Genomic DNA, 25,022 nt, shown 5'->3' with positions numbered 1-25,022 from the left:
CTGAGTTTAACTCAAGTGAGGATACGTGATCTGGTTCCCTTTAAGAAGAGGGCATAAACGTCAATACTTGACCTCTTTTAATTGAATATGTATGGTGATGCTTGGCTCTGATTCCATATGGTATGTGAACATACTGAGTATGTGACACAAGATTGAAATTCTTGTGAGACTAATGCATGTGTTAAATAAATATTGACACAAAATTAATTTATTTTGATACAGGGGATGTCCTACTTTGGTGCAAGCATTGCCAGGTCCTAGTACACAAGTTACTGCTGGGAGCAATCATACAGCTATTCTCTTAATGGATGGCCAGGTCTTCACATTTGGAAGTTTCTCAGTAAGAAAATAATATTTATTTATGGGACTAAGCTAGCAGCTAATGACCTTTCAAAGACCTTTCAAAATGGCTTATAACTTTTCCTATAGAATTAGGCATGACTTCAGCGTGTCTTTTGTCCTTGTTATGTTTTAAAATGTGTTTTCTAATGTTGTGACTAGAAAAGCATAATGCCAGAAATTCTTGGGGTTTGTATTTTTATGAAGGTAATGATTTAAAACAGTTATTTCATCGGGGCACCTCAAACTGATATTGTTGCAAACTTGGTAGCAAATAAGTATTGAGTATTCTTTTTTCTGTGTGTCTGCATTCATTAGAAAAGTGTCCCATATTCTTTGATAGAAATGGCACTGACTTGCAGAAATTACACTTGAGGGGAGATTATTGCTTAGTTACCACAGTATCACCAAGGTTGGAAGAGACCTCAAAGATCATTGAGTCCAATCTGTAAACTGTTATAACACAGACGAACTCTGATACTCTTCTTTCATACCCACATGTTGTATATTCTCCTATGCTCATGCAGAATCCATTCCTATTCACTGAATAAGCCCTTCAACACTGTTTAGTTCCCTTTCATCCTGACTTTAGGCCCTTGTGTCTCCTTGTTTATGCAAATAGTCCCCTCACTGCAATCTCTCAAGTCATCTGTTGTTTATGCTGTCCCATTAACGTCCTTTTGGCCAAAGCTGCATTGTATGCTTTTAAAAGACAAGGGCAAACAGAAGAGAAATGGTACCTTTTCAAATGTGTCCTTTTACTAAAAACTTAGAAGAGATGAAGACTGAGCTTCCAGAAGTTGAAAATAATGTTTTGAATTAAGTCTTCCGCAAGATGGCTCTTCAATTAGGAAATACTTCCTTGTTTTTCAGACTTGTAAGCAAGAGCTTTGGTGTCCATGGTTCTGTCAAAAGTGACTTGGACACATAACACTGTAAGCTTTGTTGACTTGCAGTAAAACTTTCAGTCCCTTAAAAAACAAATTCACTCACAGAAATAGGACTTACAAAGTCTGTTGGCGGAGATTTTTCTCTTTAAGAAAAAAGAAAAGATAAATGTAGTTGATGGAGCAGGTAGTCTGTGTGTCTGGTTTTAATATTGTCATGTGTGGAGAGTTTGACAGTTTCATGAAGTGAAAACATCTCAGAAGTGAGAAAGTGAAGACATTTTCAACAAGCAATGTTCACTTACACGCATACATATGTAGAAAGAGAGATGGGGAGCATGCTGGACAGAGGGTATTTGCTGTAGTATCCTAACAATTAATTTGTTAGTGTCCTAACAAAATAACTCTCTGGTCTTTTCTCATGTCCCTTTGTGTCCAGAGAGGTAAGGAGGGGAGCAGGGAAGGGGAAGCTATTAGCTCCCCTGGTTTTTATACAGGGGTGGTTCATGTGCTGTTTATAAATTGTAAATACCTGTAAATATTGTAAATGCCATATATCACAGTATAACTAAGGTTGGAAATTACCTCGAGGGTCATCGAGTCCAACCTATCAACACAGACCCCATGACTAGACCATGGCACCAAGTGCCACGTCCAATCCCCTCTTGAACGCCTCCAGGGACGGTGACTCAACCATCTCCTGGGAAGCCCGTTCCAGTGACGAACGACTCGCTCAGTGAAGAACTTCCTCCTCACCTTGAGTCTAAACCTCCCCTGGTGCAGCTTGAGACTGTGTCCCCTTGTTCTGGTGCTGGTTGCCTGGGAGAAGAGACCAACCCCTTCCTGGCTACAACCACCTTTCAGGTAGTTGTAGAGGGCAATGAGGTCACCCCTGAGCCTCCTCTTCTCCAGGCTAAACAATCCCAGCTCCCTCAGCCTCTCCTCATAGGGCTTGTGTTCAAGACCTCTCACCAGCCTTGTTGCCCTTCTCTGGACACGTTCAAGTGTTTTGATGTCCTTCTTAAATTGAGGGGCCCAGAACTGGACACAGTACTCAAGGTGCGGCCAAACCAATGCAGAGTACAGGGGCACAATGACTTCCCTGCTCCTGCTGGCCACACTATTCCTAATGCAGGCCAGGATGCCATTGGCCCTCTTGGCCACCTGGGCACACTGCTGGCTCATATTCAGGTGGCTGTCAATCAGCACCCCCAGGTCCCTCTCTGTTTGGGAGTTCTTCAGCCACTCCGACCCCAGCCTGTAGCTCTGCATGGGATTGCCGTAGCCAAAGTGCAGCACTCGGCACTTGGACTTGTTGAATGCCATCCCATTGGACTCTGCCCATCTGTCCAGTCGGTCGAGGTCCCTCTGCAGAGCCTTTCTACCCTCTAACTGACTAACATCTGCAACTAACATATTTTGTACATACTCATTGCATTTCATTGTAGATTGTAGTTTTGCTTGTAAATATGGCTTCATTCACTTCCAACTGGGATCGTCTAGCAATTTAATGTTGGGGGAATTTTCAACCCACCACAAGTAATCTCTCATTTATCAGTGAAGTTGTTTGTAAGTTGAGTATTAAAGGAGAATAATGCTTTTGTGTTTGATCCTGAAGAGGGAAAGGAGGATTTATCCATCATGGAGAGTTTAAGTTGCATTAACAAAAAAAGTTCACCCGTAAACCCTAACAGAATAGAGAAAGAATATCTGTCAATAACTTGTTTGTTGCATTTAAGTGTGTAATACTTCACTTAGAGTAGACACTGCTTTTTCTAGGCAAATTTCTGGTAAACTGTCTCTTCCTGATTACTGATTTTGTATGTTGAAACTATCAAAGTAGTCTATTGATTTTTGACAGACTTACCATTTACTCCCTAATTCTTTCATTCTCTCTGTAGAAAGGTCAGCTTGGTAGACCTATTCTGGATATGCCCTACTGGAATGCAAAACCAGCACCTATGCCTAATATAGGCTCTAAATATGGACGCAAAGCAACGTGGATTGGAGCAAGCGGAGACCAGACGTTCCTCCGGATCGATGAAGCTCTCATTAATTCTCATGTGCTGGCTACATCAGAGATATTTGCAAGCAGGCATATAATAGGCAAGAACTTTTCTGTAATGTTTTATGTGGTTAGAGAAGCATTGGAGAAAGAATAATACTGGTCATGCAAACTGTAGAGAAGAAACATGTAAAATATATGAAGGAAGAGAATTAGAATGTTTTGATTTCCTAATTATACTGCACATGATGCTTCTAGCTCCTTTAGAACTCAACTTTTGTTTAATTAAGAATGTGAAAGTCTGAACACTTTTTTCCTCAACATTTTTCCACTGTGATTTGTGGTATTTTTTGGTGGTGTGGGTTTTTTTTTTTTCTGAAACAGTATGTCTGTTCTTCCCTATTAAATTACTGCTTCGTGCATAGAAATGCTGTGTAATGAGTGGAATCTTCATGTTTTTCTACTCTTTTTGCTCTCTGATCTAGGTTTGGTACCAGCTTCAATATCAGAACCTCCTCCTTTTAAATGTCTTCTGATAAACAAAGTAGATGGCAGTTGCAAAACATTCAATGATTCTGAGCAGGAAGACCTTCAAGGTTCTGGTGTGTGTCTGGATCCTGTCTATGATGTTATTTGGAGGCAAGTGTGGATTATAGCTACTAAAGCTGTCGCATAGAGATATTTTTAAAGATATTTTGGAGGCTGGAGATTTCCTTGGTTCCCTAGTAAATAAAAGCAAATTTTTAGCCTTACATATCTTCTTTCCTGCCCTGCTACCTGCCCTCCCTGCCTGTTTTTTGGGATGATTTCCAAACCTAATCTAGTTGAGGATGCCCCTGCTCACTGCAGAGGGGGTTAGACTAGATGACCTTTGGAGGTCCCTTCCAACCCAGACCATTCTATGATTCCATGATTCATGTAGTTTGGCATTATACATCCACAGGATTGTTTGAATCTCACTAGCTAGGTGCCAATTCTTAAATTATGCTGAGATATGAAGTAAGGATGAGTAGCACCCCATATCCCTGAATGTTCAGAGTCATGATATTATCTGCATGATTAAACACTTTATGGAAAGACTCAGTTCATGATGAATGCAGTTATCAATGGACATGGGAAAGTGACGAGTTTCAGGGGAGAAGAGATGACACTCAACTTGATGTAGCAAACTAAAACGGAAGTTCAGCTTGAGAAATTTCCAAGTCACATATGTGGTATTTGTGCTAACTTCAGGGGGGCGGAACTAGATGACCATTAAAGATCCTTTCCAAAACAGTGCATTCTGTGATTATATAATACGTCTAGATCATTGAAATTCTGAATACATGTATTCTCCTAGAATATTTGTCTTCAAAACAGTTTCTTTCTTCATTCTTAGCTCCATTTGGATTCTCAGAGCAGTGTACCAGTTGAAATTTCGTTTTGTGTTTGTTCAGAACACTCCCATAGGCATATGTCTTCTGTTTCTTCCTTTTACATAATTATAACAAAAAACAAATTTTTCATGGTGGTCTTCTCCATGTCATCTGTAGTATAGAAAGTTTTTGTAGTCCCTTGTTTATGCAGCTCCTTTTTATAATCTCTTAAAAACTCGTAAGGTGATTTTATCCATTTTTTAAAAGCCCAAACAAAATATGTTGGATTTTTCAGACTTATTTGAAGGCATGTAACCCTTTTCCTTTCACTTGGGATCTTTTTCATGTTTGAGCACATCTCCCATTATATCTAGCACTTTTCTAGTTATACTGTTCTTAATTGGTTATACTGTTTTAATACAAGTGTCTATTGTTTTCTGATAACTTGTGAACCTGTAATATGACTGTGTGACTTGAAATACAGTAAGAATGTTTTTGGTCCTTTTGACTTGCTAGTGTGTTAAGCTAGTAAAGTCTATAAGCATTTGGTGTAATGATAACCAATTTTAAGCTTGTACTAGCAGATCTATAGTTTGTTAATTACATTAAATGCAACTATCAGCTAGATCTTTGTAAACTTCTAGTGGGTGAAAGGCCTTTTTTTTACTCTTTTGTCTTGTTCTAGGTTTCGACAGAATGCTAGGGAGCTGTGGAGTTACAATGCAGTAGTTGCCGATTCCAGACTTCCCTCAGCTCCAGACATGCAATCCCGGTGTAGTATTTTGAGTCCAGAACTTGCTCTGCCAACAGGTTCCAAAGCTCTAACCACCAGATCTCATGCAGCTTTGCACATTCTAGGTATACATTTGTAGTTGAGTCAGAAGCTTAGATTAATTAAAGAAACATTAATGTATAAATGAATTGTAGTCTAACCTTTTCTGACTTTTTTTGAGTTAAAATTTTACTTTCTAATCTTCCACCATTGCTGTTAACACGATCTGGCTCATGCGTTAATTTTAACCTAAATAGTTCTCTTCTGCCATCCTAATGATGCTAAACAATTTTAGAGTTCTGATGGAACCTGCTGCTGCAAGTCAGCGTAATAAATTACAAGACATTTCTAGATGATAGATTTTGGACAGTCTGAAGAGTAAAGTCACTACTGCTAAATTAACCTGGAGTCTCCAAAAGAGAGACAGGGGGAAAAAGAAATGTGCTCTTAACTAAACTTGGTTTTGTGCTGGGTTAACTCTGCAGATTGAACTCAATCCATGACAGTTTTATTTAATGTAAACACAATATCTAAAACTAGAATTTCTCTTTGCAGTTTTGTATAATGGTTCATTAAGAGTAGTATGATTTCCTTTCATAGTCTGAAAAGCCAAAAAATAATCCCACTGTGGCCATGTGCAAAGTACTCAATGCATTGGAGCACCACTTCAGCAGTTATTTTAGCTTGCTTGTGATGAGTGATCAGTTCTTTGGCCTGTGAACTGTCTCCTAATGATGTGGTGACTCTTAACTTGAACAGTACTGTTTTATGTCTGAGTAAAGCATGTTAGGTACCCATGTATATGAAACAAAATGCCTTATATGTAGGCTCTTAAATTTACCCATAATTAAGTTGTTAGGACTTCAGGTTTTTTTGGTAGTACATGAAATGTAAAAAGGAAAAAATAAAAGATGCTGCCAGCTCTTATTTGCCATTGGAATAATTGCAAAGTAGAATTAATCACATTTCTTGGTTACTTGAGAAAATTAATAAATTAAGTCCCTCTTTAATAGTGAACCTTGAGATTCTACTGCAATGACCTCTGACCTAATCAAAACTATAATGATATTCAGTAACTTAATTTGTGGTTTAGGGACAAAACAGTGAGGCTGCTTTCATCTTTTTAAGGAGTAGTCAATTGCATTTCACTGAGTACAGTCAACAGTAAGAAATTTTGAGTTTTTAGGTTTTGCTTTCTTCTAGGTTGTCTTGATACTTTGGCTGCTATGCAGGACTTAAAAATGGGTGTAGCAAATACTGAAGAGGAGACTCAAGCAGTAATGAAAGTTTATTCTAAAGAAGACTACAGTGTTGTCAACAGATTTGAAAGTATGTACACAGTAAAATTTTATAGCACAATCTGATCAGGCTTGTGGAATGAAAGACTAAGCTAGATTAACTGTATTTTTGTTTGGGGTTATTTTCTTCAGGCCATGGAGGAGGCTGGGGTTATTCAGCCCACTCAGTAGAAGCTATTCGTTTCTGTGCTGATACAGATATTCTGTTAGGAGGCCTTGGTCTTTTTGGAGGTAGAGGTGAATACACTGCAAAAATAAAGGTAAGTTTTGGGGGTTTGTTTTAAGCAATAGTATGTTCCAAAATCAGATTTTCAGAAATGCCATGATTCATTTTCTTGATCAATGAGTGATTTAGTGAAAAGTATCAGCAATAGAACTACAGAGCAGCTTTGCAGTGAAAAGTAATGAGCTTTATGCAGGTAAGGTGGGAGAAGTGGATATCTGAGAACTATTGTTCTTAATTGTCACGAATTGGCCCATTCTTATCTTCACTAAGTGCCATCTTAGAGGGTCTTGAGCAGATAATGCTAGTGGGTCAAACAGTTCTGTCAACTGTTTTTACAAAGCTCAGAGGCCCCCTTGCTGAAAATTGATATTGTGGGCTTCAAGTCAGAATCGGGTACTGTGTCAGGATACATGAGGGACTGCTGCTCAGAGTGTGTTTATTCATAGCTGGAATTTCTTTGGCACCAATTGAACCATTGCATAGCACTGTCCCTGCCACTTCATTATCAAATTTCTGTCTGGATAGCTTCTCAAATGGGACTCTTCCACTGAGTTGAATGGCACCAGACATACTTAACTCTGCTATGTGCCGAATGCAAGGATAATTGGGGCTGAATTTAAAATCTAAACGTACTGATTTACATAGCAAACCTGGCTTTGGATAAAAAACCTCACATAAACACACAGTGTAACAGAGCTCTGGTTTCTGATGAGTGACTTCTGTTCCTGCATTTAATAAGGATTTCAGAAACCTCACAAAAGACACTGTAAAAGAAGTATCCATTATCTGAGACTTACATTAGATGTATATATTCAGAATAAGCTGCAGTTATTACTTGCCATTTAGTGGTTTGCTGAATTTTCTATTTTCAGCTAAATATGCATTGAGGTTTCTTTTGGGAAAATGAATGGCATGTGCTTAGTGGTATCATTTGCATAAGAGAACAGATCCAAAATAAATAGCTGTGCTTTACTCCAGTTTAACACAATGACCAAGAATTGCAAATGATTAAGGAAAGCCAAGAAATTTAACAAACAAAAAGGCGTGACTAATGTTTAAATACTAAAGGCAGTAAACCATGAAAACTCTTCTGTAGTATTATTCTTTTCAACTTGTTTCTCTTGCCTGCAATTAGTTTGTAGCCAAAATAAGCTTTTCCAGTCCTACCACAGTTAATCTGCATATTAAATAGTTATTTGCAAAAGAAGATACAGACATATATTGTGATCCTGTTTTGAACTCGCCAAAACGCAAAAATTACTTCACTAGGAAACACATGTTCACTTGAGAAAGGTATCATCTTTTTTCCTGGGTCACCAGAGCTGTTTATGACGCTACTGACTGGCTCTCCTAAACAGTCATGCTGTCCTGTTCCATTAAAATTGAGTCTCTTTCAATCTTTCCCTTTCCAGATGCTCTACATTTGGCTTGCCTGCAGAATTCTGTGATTCTGTGATTTAGGGATTTTCTCCACTTAATCTATCTGGGAATAGGTTTGAGAGTGTCAGTGGCTATTTTGGTACTACAAAATCCTTGTTTCCATGCGGGAATTTGCCTGTCAGTAATCAGCAATTACTTTTGGGAAGGGGAAAGAACAGTAGTAGAGAGTCACCAGAATGACAGACAGTGAAAAGTGTGATTATGAGGTTTCTAACACCTAAGGTGTATTTTTACCTTTTTATTTACTCCACCAGTTGTTTGAGTTGGGCCCAGATGGGGGAGACCATGAAACTGATGGAGACCTTCTTGCTGAAACAGATGTCTTAGCATATGATTGTGCTGCTAGGTAAGATGTTTTCCTTACCTGCTTCTTGATCTTTACTTTAACATTCTTCATACACATTTTAAAAACACTTTAAATATCAACTGAGATTATTACATCATTAGGCATTTGTTGCAAGTGATGTAAAACTTACCCTCAAAGTGTGTTGGGTAAGTTAGTAAAACACCAAATACCTCACCAAGCCATTATGGTACTAAATTAAAAGGGAAAAATTGTCTCATGTTTGGTTTTGTTAAATAAAAGGCAAATTTGATACTTATGTGATGAGAAGGCAAGATAATGTTGCAGTAGCAGCTCTTTTGAATACTTCTGTCAAGAAGATGCATTCAAGCAGAAATGCATATTTGCATTAAACTACTCATTAAGCTTATTGCTGCAAAATAGTTACTGTACTTTAGCTCATTACAATACAAAGAGTTACTGCTTTAAATATTTTTGTGCATATAGATGCAATTAGCCATATTTTAGCTACTTTTTCATTTAATGTTAGGAAATAACATTCAAATTATCCATGACTAAATCTTCCTTGTATAATTAGAATAGAATAAACCAAGTTGGAAGAGACCTTCAAGATCATCGTGTCCAACCTACCATCCAGCACCACCTAATCAACTAACCCATGCAACCAAGCACCCTTATTCTTATGGATCAATACACCAAACACGTGTGCTGTTACTTTCTTATATAGAATCACAGAATCAGTCAGGGTTGGAAGGGACCACAAGGATCATCTAGTTTCAACCCCCCTACCATGGGCAGGGACACCTCACAATAGATCAGGCTGGCCAGAGCCTCATCCACCTCCCTGGACAGCCCATTCCAGGGCTTCACCACTCTCATGGTGAAGAACTTCTTCCTCACATTAATGTCAGTCCTAAGAATTTATGTATAAACTCTCCTTATGTACAAACTTTTAAAAAAAATTGAATTAAAAGAATATAATAAACACTCTAAAGCTTTATACTTGCTGTATTATGTTTAAATAATATATAATAGTATATAATTCAGTTTGTGTGTGTTAATTTAATCTCGTTTTACTGTTGATACTTGATCTCTGATTGTTTCAAAATCAAGATCAAGCTAGACAGGCATTTTTAGGTTCTTCTAAACTATATTTTAATTAGTACCATATTTTTTCAACTAAGTATTACTGTGTGTTGAGCATAAGTGGATACTTGAGATTAATAACTTAATTCTGTTAATTTTCAATTTGCTTTTATAAGCAGAGTTTAATTTGTTGATCTGAAAACTAATTCACATATGCCTTTCTCAAAATTTACTTCTCCCAGAGAGAAGTATGCAATGATGTTTGATGAACCAGTGCTCCTACAAGCTGGCTGGTGGTATGTAGCCTGGGCAAGAGTGTCAGGACCTAGCAGTGATTGTGGATCACATGGACAGGCCTCCATTACTACAGATGATGGGTATGTTTTTTCTCCTGTATTTATTTTAATACAAAAGAAAGGACCTAATATTACTTGAATAATAATTGTATTGCTTCTTTTTCAGCGTTGTATTTCAGTTTAAAAGTTCCAAGAAATCAAATAATGGTACGGATGTTAATGCAGGGCAGATCCCACAGTTACTATACAGGTAATATTCTGACCTCTATTTAGAGCAATTTATTGGTGTATTTCTTAAACAGAAGCCCTGTTCACATAAGAATGTTTCATGAAAATGTGATTGTATTTAGCTAAGGAATCTGGTATCTGAAAAATACAGGGAAAACTTTGTCTCTTTGAGAAGGAATAAATTCACTATACCAACACTTACTACTTTGCAATATTTCTTGCACTTGTTTGTCATATATTATGTTTGGAACTTACATTTAGTTCTAGAAATCCTCATGGTGTCATCTAATATGCTTCATACTTTTTAATTTGCTAGTTGGAAAATACTTGCTTTAGTAGGCCTCAGTTTAGGAGGGGAGTACTATTAGATAATTTTAACGGGGGGGAGAGGAGGGGAGAGAAAGAAAGATGACAAAAACAACCAAGAAAACCATCCCAGTACAAGCCCAAACAAACAAAACCCCAGAACAAATACAACCAAACAAAAAACCCCCAAACACACCAAACCAAAACTCCAACAAACTGTGTTTTACAAGTCACAATAATTTTATTATTCTCATGAAAAAATGTTAGGTAACCTTTTTGAAAAGCAAGAACTCATTCATTGTATTGCTAGTGCATTTTTCAGATTTCCTCATATTTATCAAAAAAACACTAATTTTTATATATTTATCTGTATATATATTCTCTCCTGCCCCTATACTGGTTCTGAAACTTGGAATGTCTTCATACCAGCCCTTTTGCTATGTCCTTTCTAAATAAATATTTGGGTTTGGGTAATCTCTATGGAGAGATGGCCGTAGCCAAAGACAGACAAGTGCTGGGCCTCTGTAAGAACATTATCACTGAAGAGCCATGAATGGCACAAAAGGAAAGGTGCTGCAGTAATAGATGCTGCTTCTATTTTTTTTATCTCTACATAGTGTTTAATGTTAAGAAATAACACTTCTAGTTTTAAAATATCTGAAAACATCTGAAGATATGCAGTAAATACATGTAATAATTTCATATGTAATTGAATCTTGACTTTATTATCAATGGTCACAATCTTGCCGATAGAAGGGAATTCAAAGTATTATTACTGGACTAGAATGATTAGGAACTTGAGGATGTTCTGCTGAAATGGAACTTTCTTTTTATTATTATCTTAAACTTTTCTTGCACTTGCAAAACACTAATAGTAAAAATTAATAAAATGAAATAATGCAGATTTCCAGTCAGTTCTTGTATTGTTCTTCCAGGCTGCCAACAAGTGATGGCAGTGCATCCAAAGGAAAACAGCAGACCAGTGAACCTGTGCATATTCTAAAGAGATCTTTTGCCAGAACTGTCTCAGTGGTGAGTATTATCAAGTATCTTTTGTTTCCTACAAGTTCATTCAGTACTTAGGAAACTGAAAAGTACATGTGGAAATAACTAGTACTTTTTTATGGTCTACTTCATTAAGCAGAGGTTAGGTAGGCTTGGTATTGGCTTGAGGGTAAGAGCCTAGAAATGTATTTGTTTACAACATTGAGGTACTGAGTTCTGGGGGGAGTGTGGGGTTGAATTCATACTTACTGTTTGTATTTGACTTACAAGCTTTACTCTCTGCCTAAAAATTAATACTAGCAGGCTTTTTAGAGTTTGGGAGAAATCTTCTATATTGGCTCTTTCATGGCTTCTAAATTACTGTCATTAAGCAGACACCAGTGATGTTCATCTTCCTTTTAGATGCGTTCCAGTATACACTGAGGATCACAGAGCATTTAATTAAACTTTGAGTTAAGGAATATTAAGAAGCACAATGAATTGCAACAATTAATAGAAGATAGTCTGCTGTTCCTCACAAAGAAGGAAGTTAAATCAAATCTTGAGGAACACTTAATTAAATTGAAATGCAGTAGTGTCATATAGGATAAGGCCACTTCAGTCTTTGTGTTTTGAGTTGTGTTTTTTTAAGTGCAGTCTCTTCCTTTTCTGCTCCTTTTCTGCTTCCTTCTCTTCCTCTTCTGCTTTTCTGCAGTGATTACTTTATTTTCAGTTACGCCCTGGTTTACATGTTGTACTGCATGTGTTGGTTTAACCAGGGCACTGCATTAAGTGTACTGTCAGTATTCTCAACTTATATTGGAGTTGCTACCTCCATAAAGACACTTGCAGTGCAATTTCCTTAACCATCTTGGTTTCTCTTATTTGTGTATTCTCTTTAGATGTCTTCTAGACATTTGCAATTTTAGTAATCATATTGTTGTCATATTAGCTACTCAATGTATGCTTGATGAACAGTATTTGCTTTAAGCTATGAACACCCATGATTCTTAATACCTCGTACTGTGTTCTCCCTCTTCATTATATTGCTCTCACCATAGATCTGAATTAAGATAAAAGAGCTGGCTTTCTGGAGCATTAGTGTTTTATAACTGTGAACAGTGAGATTGATTGTTGCAGCTTGAAGGTATTCAATATCAGATACTTCTAGTTTGTCTTCTGAGGTGCAACCTTATAGAACTATCAACCGCATTTAATAAGAATAGAAACAAATTTTTGGATGAACAGATGTTTTTAAATCCTCAAATTTCTTGTGGACTATCACATGCTTCTGTTGAATTTCCAAGTACTGTAAGCATGATGCAGTTTCCACAGTTCTGCAGATCAGAGCAGTTTAAAAACTAAGACAGTGTAAGGTTTTACTGTTATGACAAGATTGTAATCTGTATTACACTATTCATATCCAGATGAAGCAAGTAAAATTTGCAGGTGAGTTCAAACAATTATTAGTTCTTAAATAACTGAGAGGCTTCCACACACAAAATATTACAACCTACAAACTGCTTTTAGCATGATATTACAGTGAAGTGTTCCCTGCATTCTCAGTGTTCTTTTTTTCTTGAGCAAACAGGATTTGTGTGTTGTGTGGTAGGTGTGTACAGACAAATGTGGTTTCATAGTAAACATGGATATAGGTGCTCTTTGCTTTTCATCTTGTACTGATGCAGGAAGTTCCCTTTGTTTTTAACATAAAATCTGTCTTCTATATCTTTTGTACCCTGAAACAGGAATGTTTTGAGTCTTTGTTGAGCATTCTTCACTGGAGCTGGACAACACTGGTGCTGGGAGTTGAAGAGCTTCGTGGGCTGAAGGGGTTCCAATACACTGCTACTCTTTTGGATTTAGAAAGGTTGCGTTTTGTGGGCACTTGCTGCCTGAGGTTGCTGAGAGTCTACACCTGTGAAATATATCCAATATCAGGTATTACTCTTAGCTCACTTGTTTCATATTTATCAACAAATAGTAATCTATAGAATATTAAATTTTTTATCTAATTTTTCATGTAGGATATGCTGTAAAGTGAAATTGCTTATAGAGATGGTTTTATTGGAGCAATTAAGAGACCTGCTGTCAGCAATTGGACATTTTCAATGATCTGCATAACCACACATCCAGCACTATGTTTACACTAACTTGTGTGTATTTTAGAGTTACTTTCTTGTTCCACTGGAGAGTTCAGTTCTTTTGGACTACTTGTATCTTTTTTTTTTTCCATTTCTGTATACAGTAGGTGCTTTAGTGGTGAGCACTATTTAAATTTGAAAGGCAGTATCTCTTCTTCATGCCTGTAGTTTAACAATGCTCATATTAAAATGCAGCATGTGTTGTGAAAGACTGGAAAACTGCAAGTTTTTGATGTTGAGCTTTCTTTGATGTAGTTTGATAGCCTTCAGTTCTGTGAATATCAATTCATCAACACTGCTACATTCTAATTGTTTTGTTTGCATGTGAAATGTGCAGTTTTATATGAAGGTATTTCATTTATTGTACATTTAATACTCCTCTTTGTGTAACCTTGTAGCTACAGCTAAGGCGGTTGTAGAAGAAACCAGCAAACTAGCAGATTGCATCGGAAAAACTAGGACCTTGCTGAGAAAAATTTTGTCTGAAGGAGTTGATCATTGCATGGTGAAGTTGGACAATGATCCACAAGGATACCTCAGTCAGCCTCTCAGTCTTTTAGAAGCTGTTCTTCAGGAATGCCACAATACATTCACAGCTTGCTTTCATTCATTTTATCCAACACCATCTCTCCAGTGGGCATGTCTTTGTGACTTGCTGAATTGTTTGGACCAGGTACATTGAAATGAAACAAGTAGCTATTGCAACTTAGCTTGCCCTTTCACTCAAGGATGATGAGCCAAGCTGTATCCTTTTTCCCAACCTTTATTACTGTTTTGTATTAATCCTGGTTTGCAACTTGGGTTGTTTTAATAATTTGGGTTTGGCTTGGTTTGTTTGGATTTGTTGTTTGTTTTTTGTTTTTTAACTCAAGTGTCCACATTCAACAAGAGCCTTGGAAATTGTTTCCTGTAGCAGTCAGATTCTTTCTTGGAGAGTGAAGAAAATTTATGGTGCTGATGACTCAGCACATGCTTTTTCAGTATTGAGGCTACAGCTTATATATGATTACTCTTTCTGCATGTTGCTTATTACTCACTAATACTTAAGTAATTTCTCATTACTTGTACAACTGTATTCTGTCCCAGCAAAGTACATGAGAAGCTGCCAATATTCTTCTAAGTGTCTTCTTGTGGAGAAGTATTCCACAAATGAACAGTGTAGTTGATTGCTTATATTGATTACACTGAGCTGTAAACTAACTGTTTCTTTGCATGAAAAATTCATTTAGCACGTAAAAATTCAAGGAAGAAGCAGTTCTCTAATATATTATTCTAATTAAATGGTTTCATTATCATAAGTGCTTTGTCTTCAAAGGGTAACATATCAAAAGTCATTTAAAATGGATTTGTTATTTTAAAACATGTCAGTGAACAAATTTTAATGACTCCAGTTTTAAAGCTCATAAAAATGGAAGCTCGTGAGAGACCATAATGTAAAATTCACAAGATAACCGGCAGTGTATGAAAGTCTTTCTCCAAGTTATTTTTATACCTAGTAGAAACCTGGAGAGTTCTTTTCCAGAATAGCTGCTTCATCCTTTACTTTGAATGCAACAATCCCATTCTATTAATTTCTTTTTGTATTTTTTTTAGGACATTCAGGAAGCAAACTTCAAAACCTCCAGTAGCCGACTTCTTGCTGCCGTTATGTCTGCTCTCTGCCATACTTCAGTAAAGCTGACCTCTATCTTTCCGATTGCTTATGATGGAGAGGCGTTGCTGCGATCAATGGTTAAACAAGTCAGCACTGAGAATGACTCTGCTCTGGCCCATCGCTTTCCTCTCTTGGTTGCACACATGGAAAAACTTAGTCAGGTTAGGACATATTCTAAAAATCTCACAGTTCAGCTTTTCAGTTTTGTAAGTTGAAGTTTTAGCTTTACAAGGCTATGGCAGAAAATGCCTGTTTCATTTCTCAAAGGCGTGTTTTTTCCTAAACTTACTCTTTTATCCAGTTTTCATCTTTCTCTGTCATATATTGAAATTATTTCTTGTTTGGACAAGGAGCACAAATTGCTCTTTATTTTGGAATATAGGTTGCCAGCAATATACTTTGCCATTGTCTTCTGTTGCATAGTGTTTCCTGCAACAGTTTTCCAGCTCTTTCATGTGATCATAAGAATGAATATGTAGATAGATTCAGTGTTTTGTGGGAGGGTCAATGCAGCTTTGTTAATAAGAAAGGTCTTGGCTTAATCACGAGTTTTTAAGGGAGTCAACAAAAAGGTAGACAAGGGAAGCCCACTCTGTATAGTTCTATCAAAGGTTATTAAACAATTTCTTAATCAAGGGTTCTTGAATGTTGTATTTCTGCAGTTGTATTATTGCAGAACAGATTTTCAGGAATGAAAAGGGTAAAGATAATAGTCAACAATATGGGACTAATGAATGATATTACCGAGTTCATAGAATGGTCTGGGCCAGAAGGCACCTCCGAAGGTCATCTAGTCCAACCTCCCTGCAGTCAGCAGGGACACCCCCAACTAGACCAGGTTGCCCAGGGCCTTGTCAAGCCTCACTTTGAATATCTCCAGGGAAGGGACCTTAACCACTTCCCTAGGCAACTTGTTCCAGTGTTCCACTACCATCATAGTAAGGAGCTTGTTCCTAACATCCAATCTAAATTTGCTCTTCTTCAGCTGAAAGCCGTTGTCCCTTGTGCTGTCACTGCAGGCCCTTACAAACAGACTCTCCCCATCCTTCTTGTAGGCCCCCTTCAGGTACTGGGGGCCTATGTCCTTCCTGTATTGAGGGCTCCAGACCTGTACACAGTACTCAGATGAGGTCTCAACAGAGTAGAGTGAACTGGCAGAATCACCTCTGTGGATCATCTGACAATGCCTCTTGTGACGCAGCCCAGGATGTAATTGGCCTTCTGGGCTGAATTATGGGAATACTGAATAGTGTTCTTTAATTTAGAAAACAAGAGTGGTAAAATCTTACAAAATTATGACTGATACCTTAAAGGTAAATAAAGGATAACTGTTCAGTCTTTCAATACCAAAAGTTTTAAGCAATGTGACTTCAGTAACAGGTAATTTCAAATCCTGCTATTCATAAAATGCTCAGTTATGCCACAGAACATATTCCTGTGGACTATTATTATGCTAAAGACAAAGTTCTATGCAGGCATCTCTGCAGATCTGTTTAACCTGATTGTTTTCTCTCTCTCTGTTGACTACTTCATAGTATCATAGTATCAGTCAGGGTTGGAAGGGACCACAAGGATCATCTAGTTCCAACCCCCCTGCCATGGGCAGGGACACCCCACACTAGATCAGGCTGGACAGAGCCTCATCCAGCCTGGGCTTAAACACCCCCAGGGATGGGGCCTCAGTCACCTCCTTGGACAATCCATTCCAGTGCTTCACCACTCATGGTTAAGAACTTCCTCCTCACCTCCAGCCTGAATCTCCCCACCTCCAGCTTCATTCCATTCCCCCTAGTCCTATCACTACCTGATATCCTGAGAAGTCCCTCCCCAGCCTTCCTGTAGGCCCCCTTCAGATACTGGAAGGCCACAATTAGGTCACCTCAGCACCTTCTCTTCTTCTAGGCTCCATGGTGATGTCTCTGACGTTTTTTTCTTTCCTGGTATTCTCTTCATTTTTCTTCAGAGCAGCATTGCCCTGGTCTTTTCCTTCTCTCGTGTTCTCAGTAGCATCGTCCAGGTCTTTTCCTAGTGTGTTTTCCCTCTCCTGAGCCAGTAGTTGCTCAGATCTTTTATACAATTTTTAGGTGTGTATATTCCAGAGAATATCAATAGCAGTGGCCTCTGCCCATTATTATTTCCAGGGCAGCTGCAGTCTGGTGAGCAATCTTTATCTGTACACCTTCCAGAGAGTTGTTCCAGGGTATCTGCCCAATACACATCAGCTATTGTCTGGGCCAGCAGCAAAGGTGATTTTATCTTTGAGTCACCTCAAGAGAGCAAAGATTTAGTCTCTCACAGAGTGCTATAAGAAAATACATCCTCCTCCTCCTCAGGAGATGTTTTATATTTCAGTACTACCTTACACTGGGAATTTAATAATATCAATCAGTAATTCAACAGAGGAATACTGCAATAGCTTTGACAATTTTTTTTAATTCCTTTTCTTTTCTTTTTTTTTTAACCCTTGAGACATTTCTTATTTCTAAGAAGTCATGGATTTGTCAATTACATAATGCTTATAATATGTGAAAATCAGTGTGTCACTTGTCGTTTTTCTCTTCGCAATGCAGAGTGAAGAAAATGTTTCAGGGCTGACAAGCTTCCGGGAGGTGCTGGAGAAGATGTTGGTCATTGTTGTTTTACCAGTACGGAACAGCCTTAGACGAGAAAACGAACTCTTCTCTTCACATCTGGTTTCTAATACCTGTGGGTTGCTTGCTAGTATTGTCAGTGAGCTTACAGCATCAGCATTAGGATCTGAGGTAAAGCTTCTGAAAAACCATTACTAGGAATCTTTCATGTGTAGGAATCAGGCTGTGTAGGTATGCAGATCTTTGACATGTGCTTGAGTTCTCAGTAGCTTTTAGATATTTCACATAGATTTAAAAGTGTGTTTTCACTATATCAGGGGACTGCTGTTGATAATTAACTGCTTCATTATGGTTTCAGAATACTGCAAAGTTTACCAAACAGCAATTTGAGTGCTTCTGGTTTTGTATGAATGGCTCTGCACATATATACTCTCAAAATATAATTTGCCCATTGCTTACTGGAGGCAGTGCCACATACCTGAGTATCACGGTCTCTCAAGTGCCTCACGATGTTTGAAGCTTTTCAGCTTCTGATTGTGGGTTAGTTTGTGCTTTGTTTCTGCAGTATTTTCCTCCTTTTTGTGCAAGATGCTCCTTACATATCTTTATATAGTCAATACTGTATGAGTATTGTATTTGCCTGTATCATTAGATTTTTTCCTGTTTATTTGCTTTGTGTTCAAAATTGAGAATAGTACTGAGTTCACCTTCTTGAAATGCAGGGATTCATTATCACACAGAAGTTCATTTCATGAGACTATGATGTCATTAAATGATGGAAATTTACGTAATTTTGTTAAAGGGATGTCACTCTGTACTGTCAGCTGGCTTTTCTCACAGATAGGACCAGGCTTTTGATAACGTCTTGGTTAAAGATGTTTCTACTATTACATTATAGCATGTCCTCTCTCCATCTTTACCTTTCCTAGGGCAGAAATACCCAACTTTTCATGAAGCAGTTAAGCTATATTTCATACTTGCTCATCACAGAAAATAATATTTAAATAGTTGGGAGGGGAGAAATCCAAGGAATTTGGATTCCTAATTAATAATTAACTATTAGTTTCTAATTATTTTTTTCTTTTTGGTCTGTATTGAATAGAAGGCCTAACAATGGCATCTGCTGTGCTTTGCCAGTTGAGATTTTAAAATTTCCCTGGTCACTTACCTTCACTTTTTTTGAAGTTGTCTGACTTTGAACAGCTAAATTTTTTCTGGTACTTGTATTTAACTTTCTACAGGTTGATGGACTGAACTCTCTCCATTCTGTCAAATCCACTCCAAACCGATTCACTAAAACAAGTCAGGGAAGAAGCTGGAATACTGGGAATGGATCTCCTGATGCAATATGCTTCTCTGTTGACAAACCTGGTGTCGTTGTAGTTGGATTTTCTGTTTATGGAGGAGGAGGAATTCATGAGTATGAGTTGGAAGTACTAGTTGATGATGTAAGTACTGCATTTGAGCAAGCAACTTGAACAAAAATAACCTCCTTTTTTTCATAATGTTTTACAAAGTAGTATTGTAATATTTTCCTACAGTGTGGGCTATCAGTAAAGCACTACACTACTAGTAGGGTTTATCTGGTTTGCTCATGGTGGTGATTTTTGTGGTATTTCAAACTATATACCATATCCAGTAGGGTCAAATCTTGGTTGCAGTCTTGAAAAGTTGCTTCAAATATTATTTGTAATAAAGTATAGTTGACTTTTTCATTTCCAGGACCTAAATGTAAATTAGTGCCAGTTCTCTCTTCAAACTGTAAGGGCAATAGGGAAATAAAGCAGACTGAGTTAAAACATTTTAAACCAAAAATGGAAGAAATTAGTAACCTGCCAGCATGGTCAGGCTGTAGCTGCAGATGTGTTAAGTGTTGCTGAAGTACTCCCTTATAAGAAGCATGAAACTGTGCTGTGTGTTCTTATAATGAAGAAAAAACTCTATTTTTTCACATCTATCTGTTCTCTTTAGCCAATGGTTTGACTGTCTTCCAAAGTGCAAGTGTAGGTTGATATGGAAAATTATTAGCCTCTCTGCTCAGTAATTTCTGTTTTTAGCAGAAAGGTTTTTCATCTTGAATTTATTTGTAATGCATGGTCTGTGAATGTGTCAAGCATTTACATTATAAATGCATTAAAAGTGACTTTGCTTATTTGAATCAGAGTGATCATACTGGAGATTCAACTCATTCTCATAGATGGACATCTTTAGAGTTGGTTAAAGGAACTTACACCACAGATGATTCTCCCAGTGACATAGCTGAAATCAGAATTGACAAGGTTGTTCCACTGAAGGTAAGCAAAAGTGCACATCTGTTGGTTTCATATAACTTTTTTAGGTTGCAAAAATGAAAATGTTGAATGTAAATTGTTTGTATTTTTGTGGTGTACACATTTGCATGTTGTTGACATGTTTGCTTTATGGAGTTGCAGTTCCGTCCTGTAACTGAAAAGTTCAAATTCTGGCAGCAGAAGGAAAAACTCTTGATTGTTGTAATAGACTAAGAGGGATTGTAATTGCTCAGTAATTTCAGAGTATTCTTGAATGTTCAACCTTCTTGGATACCTGGTCACTCTTAGTAATTAGGAGTAATATTTTACTTAAGTTATTGTCCATAGTTTGGGAATTCAGAACAGTTTTGACTTCTGTTAAATGCTGGATCCTTTTCAGTTAATTCATTTGTAGAGTGCTTTGAAGGACTTTTCAGGCTTCAGTATTAATGTCAAGTAAGAGTTCATTATACCTTGAAGCCTAATTTATGTACTTGTTTTATATTATATACTATTTTTGATTCTCTTTTTTAAGGAAAATGTGAAATACGCAGTTCGCTTGAGGAATTATGGAAGCCGGACTGCCAATGGAGATGGAGGAATGACCACAGTTCAGTGTCCAGATGGTGTAACATTTACCTTCAGTACGTGTAGTCTGAGCAGTAATGGCACAAACCAAACACGAGGACAGATTCCACAGATCGTTTATTACAGGTTCGTGTGTTGTATGATCCAAAAAAAGCAAATACCTGGTTTTGAGAAGTAACACAAATAAATACATATGGAGTGTGTTTGAAGTATGCTCAAATACAAGTAGAATTGCTGTTCATGCAAATACCAAGAAAGGCCATATCAAAAGAAGTGTGTTAATGCGCTTCTGACAAGGGCAGTAATGCTGTGGAAGGATTTGTGGAAAAGTAGCCAGCTGGAATTGCACCCACTCTCAGTCACTAATAAATGCCAGTTAAAAAGGCCTGAGGCTGACAACAAAACTGCAATTCTAGGACATACTGACACCCAAAAAAAAAATCTTTACATAATGCCGGTTAGTTAAATTCATGGAGAAGGGCAGGTACCCTTGGAAAAGCATAGCAATTAATACACATGATTTGAAAAAGCATCTAATCAGAAGAAACATTTCAGAAAAATACTTTTCATATTTTCTGTTACTGCAAAGGGCTAACACTGAGGCATTGCCTCCAAAATACCTTACATGTGGGGTTGTTTCCTTCCTTCATTGTTTTATCATAAATTGTGTTACTTACTCTATGTTTAAAATGAGTTAGTCATGTTTTTTTATACAATTTTGTATTTTGTGAACTTACTTTAATTTAATCCACTGTCCAGGAGTGAGTATGATGGAGATCTGCAATCCCAGCTTTTGAACAAAGCTAACGAAGAAGATAAAAATTGCAGCAGGGCTCTTTCTGTTGTGAGTGCTGTTGTACGAGCAGCCAAAGATCTGTTGCACAGAGCTCTTGCTGTAGATGGTAAGGCTTTTGAATGTTGACTTTCCAAATTGACATTTCAGAATCTTTTGATAGCAAGAGTTAATAGAATATCAATGATACGAGAAGTCTAATAATTCTCTTTTGCTTTACAAACATGTTTCTAACCTTTAATTTCTGTAGGTAACAAACTTTGAGTAACTTTCTAAGTGATTGAGCTGCACTTGAGATATCATAGGCAGATAGCTTGGTGATCTGGATGAGGGCATTGAGTCCATCATTAGTAAATTTGCTGACGACACCAAGCTGGGGGCAGGAGTTGATCTGCTGGAGGGTAGAGAGGCTCTGCAGAGGGACCTCAACAGGCTGGACAGATGGGCAGAATCCAACAGCATGAGATTTAACACATCCAAGTGCCGGGTTCTGCACATTGGCCACAACAACCCCATGCAGAGCTACAGGCTGGGGTCAGAGTGGCTGGAGAGCAGCCAGGCAGAGAGGGACCTGGGGGTGCTGGCTGATGGTAGGCTGAAAATGAGCCTGCAGTGTGCCCAGGCAGCCAAGAGGGCCAATGGCATCCTGGCCTGCATCAAGAACAGTGTAGCCAGCAGGAGCAGGGAGGTCATTCTGCCCCTCAACACTGCACTGGTTAGGCTGCACCTCGAGTCCTGTGTTCAGTTCTGGGCCCCTCAGTTTAGGAAGGAGGTTGACTTGCTGGAACGAGTCCAGAGAAGAGCAACAAAGTTGGTGAGGGTTTGGAACACAAGCCCCATGAGGAGAGAATGAGGGAGCTGGGGTTGCTGTTGTGGAAGCTAGGCATTTAACCTGTAAGAAACAAACCAGAAAAATAAGATGCATTTTGAACCGTGGTATATTTATTAATAATACTTGTGTTGGTAATTCTTCGTTTAGCTGAAGACATTCCAGAACTACTCAGCTCTTCCAGTCTGTTTTCAATGCTGCTTCCCCTCATAATAGCATATATAGGACCAGTCGCGGCAGCTATTCCTAAGGTATGCTCCTCAACAGAGATTACTGGAGAAGTTTTAAGAATGATGAACAAGGAAAACGTTTACTCTGGAAATCTGAACGTCTTGATTTCTTAATATTTTGTGAATTAGTGGTTTTTGTTTGCCCACATGACTCATGAGTTCTCCAAGAGTCAAGAAGTTTGAAAACAAACATGTCATGTTTAAATCTTTAAACTTAAATTGAAGACATTATGAAAAAGGCAGGTTCTCATGGCAGGAAAAAACAAGTAGTTAGAAGGATCTGCATTTACAGCTCATTGATGTGAGTTTGGTAGAATGAAATGTTGGTGGTGTGTTTGGTTTTTTTTATATATATAATAAAAGTTCTATATTTTCATTAAACATACAAAGTAATGGTAGCTGCTCATTAAATTATTTCTATCAGTTATAGAAATAGGAAGATATCAGCCATAAATAAAAGCAACCTTACTTTTCAGTGCATAGCGCTCTTCCAAGTACCTGGTCTAGAACACTCTTGAAATCTGCTACTAGATTTACAAATGTCATTAATTCTTAGCTAGTAGACACTCTTGTCTTCTGTTGCTTTTTCTTTAACTGCAAGTTCTTTTCTGACTCTCTTTAAAGGGGAAGGAAAGAAGACTGGGCATTTTAAATACAGCAAATGCACTTAATTAAAAATAGTTAAAATTTTAATTACCTTGCTACTGTAATGAACCAAGTGCTTTGCTGTAGAAGTGTTCCTCTCCTTTGAAAATGTTATAAATATTAACAGGAAACAATGCAGTGCTTAACACCACACACATTAAAATACGTTGAGTTGTGGTGGGTTGATAATTCCCCCCAACACTAGATTTGCCAGACCAGCCCTGTTGGAAGCAAATGAAGCTATATTTACAGGCAAAACTACAATCTACAATGAAATGCAATGAATGTATACAGGATATACAGTATTTACCATACTTCCAGGTATTTACAATTTATAAACAGCACAAGAAACCCCCTGGCTGAGACCAGGGGAGCTGTTAATAGCTTCTCCTTCCCTGCCCCCTCCCTTACCCCTCTGAACACAAAAACAGACAAGAGAAAGAGCAGAGAAGTTGTTGTTAATACCAGTTGCTACAAAAGTGATGTAGTCAAGGTCCATAAAGCTAGGAGAAGCCTCAGCCAGAGCCAAAGAAGTGAAAGGAGATCGTTTCCATTACTAGCTTGTGTTTGTTATCTGTCCAATTGATTGTTTAGAACTTAGCATTATTTTCCTTTTTACACCCAATAGTGATTCATTTACATTCTACAACTTTCTGTTCAAGATCTGTGGAAAATTTTAAAGGTGCAGCCTAAAACTACCACATGAGTTTTTGGAGAAAAAACAATGTTGGTACTAAACAAAATATTACTGGACTGTGAATTCAGTATGGTATTTGCTTTCTGTCGGCTCGTGCTTATTGTGTGTTACTATTAGAGCTTTTTAGTAGGTGCTTTAGCTGAAGGTTCCTTGCAGTTGTGTGCAGATATGCTTTTTTTCATCTTTGGCAAGTCTCCAAGAGAAGTATTTGAGGTTCATGTAGTGATGGTTTTTCTATCAGGATTGTGTAGATGGAGAATTTAAAAATAACTGAGTGATTGGTAGTAGTTATTCTGAATATCCAGAGCACCCACTGCCGTGAAAGGTAACTTTGAGAGTAATGTTTTCACACAGTCATAAGCAATACTTCAGTGTGTGTGGTCTTATGTTACAGGTTGCTGTTGAGGTCTTTGGCCTAGTACAACAGTTACTTCCTTCTGTGGCAGTTCTGAATCAGAAATACGCCCCTCCAGCGTTTAACCCAAATCAGTCAACAGACAGTACCACAGGAAACCAACCTGAGCAAGGGCTTTCAGCTTGTACTACCTCCAATCACTATGCTGTTGTAGAAAGTGAGCATCCTTACAAACCTGCTTGTGTTACACACTACAAGGTAAGCGCTGTTTCCAAGTGCATGTGTCACTTTTTGAAAGCTTTTGACATGTGGGTTTGGTTTTGTCAGGTTTTGTTGTATGAAAAATTGTTGTCACAGATGGTAACTCATACCAGTGTTGCCTTGGTGGCAGAGGATACAGAGAAGGCAGAGTTGCTAAATGCTGCCTTTGTCTCTCTCTGTACTGCTGGAGGCTGTCCTTGTGGGAGCCTGTGGCTCCTGAGTCCCCAGAGAAAGGCATGGCAAATGAGAAATTTTCCTTGGTTGATGAGGACTGGGTTAGAGAACAGTGAAGTTATTTGGACTTCCATAAATCCGTAGGTTCTGATGGGATGCACCCAAGGGTGCTGAGGGGGCTGGCAGAGGTCATTGCCAGACTACTGTCCATTATCTTTGGCAAGTCATGGCAGACAGGACAGCTGAGGCAGTGTGGTCTGGATTG

The 25,022-nt window shown here is 38.0% G+C and overlaps 1 protein-coding gene across 14 annotated transcripts in view; it reads left to right on the top strand.

Annotated features, from left to right (window-relative positions):
* The window catches only part of MYCBP2 (MYC binding protein 2), a 197,443-nt gene that overhangs the window by 77,222 nt on the left and 95,199 nt on the right, over positions 1-25,022 (top strand). For all 14 annotated transcript variants that reach the window (XM_068155980.1, XM_068156571.1, XM_068156486.1 and 11 more), the window contains 20 exons: positions 223-340; positions 3,128-3,332; positions 3,717-3,870; positions 5,272-5,444; positions 6,562-6,687; positions 6,789-6,916; positions 8,577-8,668; positions 9,955-10,089; positions 10,175-10,258; positions 11,478-11,574; positions 13,275-13,467; positions 14,069-14,343; positions 15,264-15,485; positions 17,895-18,086; positions 19,157-19,363; positions 20,078-20,209; positions 20,721-20,899; positions 21,533-21,675; positions 22,546-22,646; positions 24,362-24,580. In XM_068155980.1, coding sequence (XP_068012081.1) covers positions 223-340; positions 3,128-3,332; positions 3,717-3,870; positions 5,272-5,444; positions 6,562-6,687; positions 6,789-6,916; positions 8,577-8,668; positions 9,955-10,089; positions 10,175-10,258; positions 11,478-11,574; positions 13,275-13,467; positions 14,069-14,343; positions 15,264-15,485; positions 17,895-18,086; positions 19,157-19,363; positions 20,078-20,209; positions 20,721-20,899; positions 21,533-21,675; positions 22,546-22,646; positions 24,362-24,580 — 3,175 coding nt within the window. The remainder of the gene's footprint in view (positions 1-222; positions 341-3,127; positions 3,333-3,716; positions 3,871-5,271; positions 5,445-6,561; positions 6,688-6,788; positions 6,917-8,576; positions 8,669-9,954; positions 10,090-10,174; positions 10,259-11,477; positions 11,575-13,274; positions 13,468-14,068; positions 14,344-15,263; positions 15,486-17,894; positions 18,087-19,156; positions 19,364-20,077; positions 20,210-20,720; positions 20,900-21,532; positions 21,676-22,545; positions 22,647-24,361; positions 24,581-25,022) is intronic.

The sequence above is a fragment of the Melanerpes formicivorus genome, unplaced genomic scaffold, assembly GCF_026170545.1.
Source record: "Melanerpes formicivorus ecotype bairdi unplaced genomic scaffold, bMelFor1.0.p_v2 SCAF_1, whole genome shotgun sequence".
NCBI lineage: Eukaryota > Metazoa > Chordata > Aves > Piciformes > Picidae > Melanerpes > Melanerpes formicivorus.
This window is presented reverse-complemented; position numbering and strand designations above follow the sequence as displayed.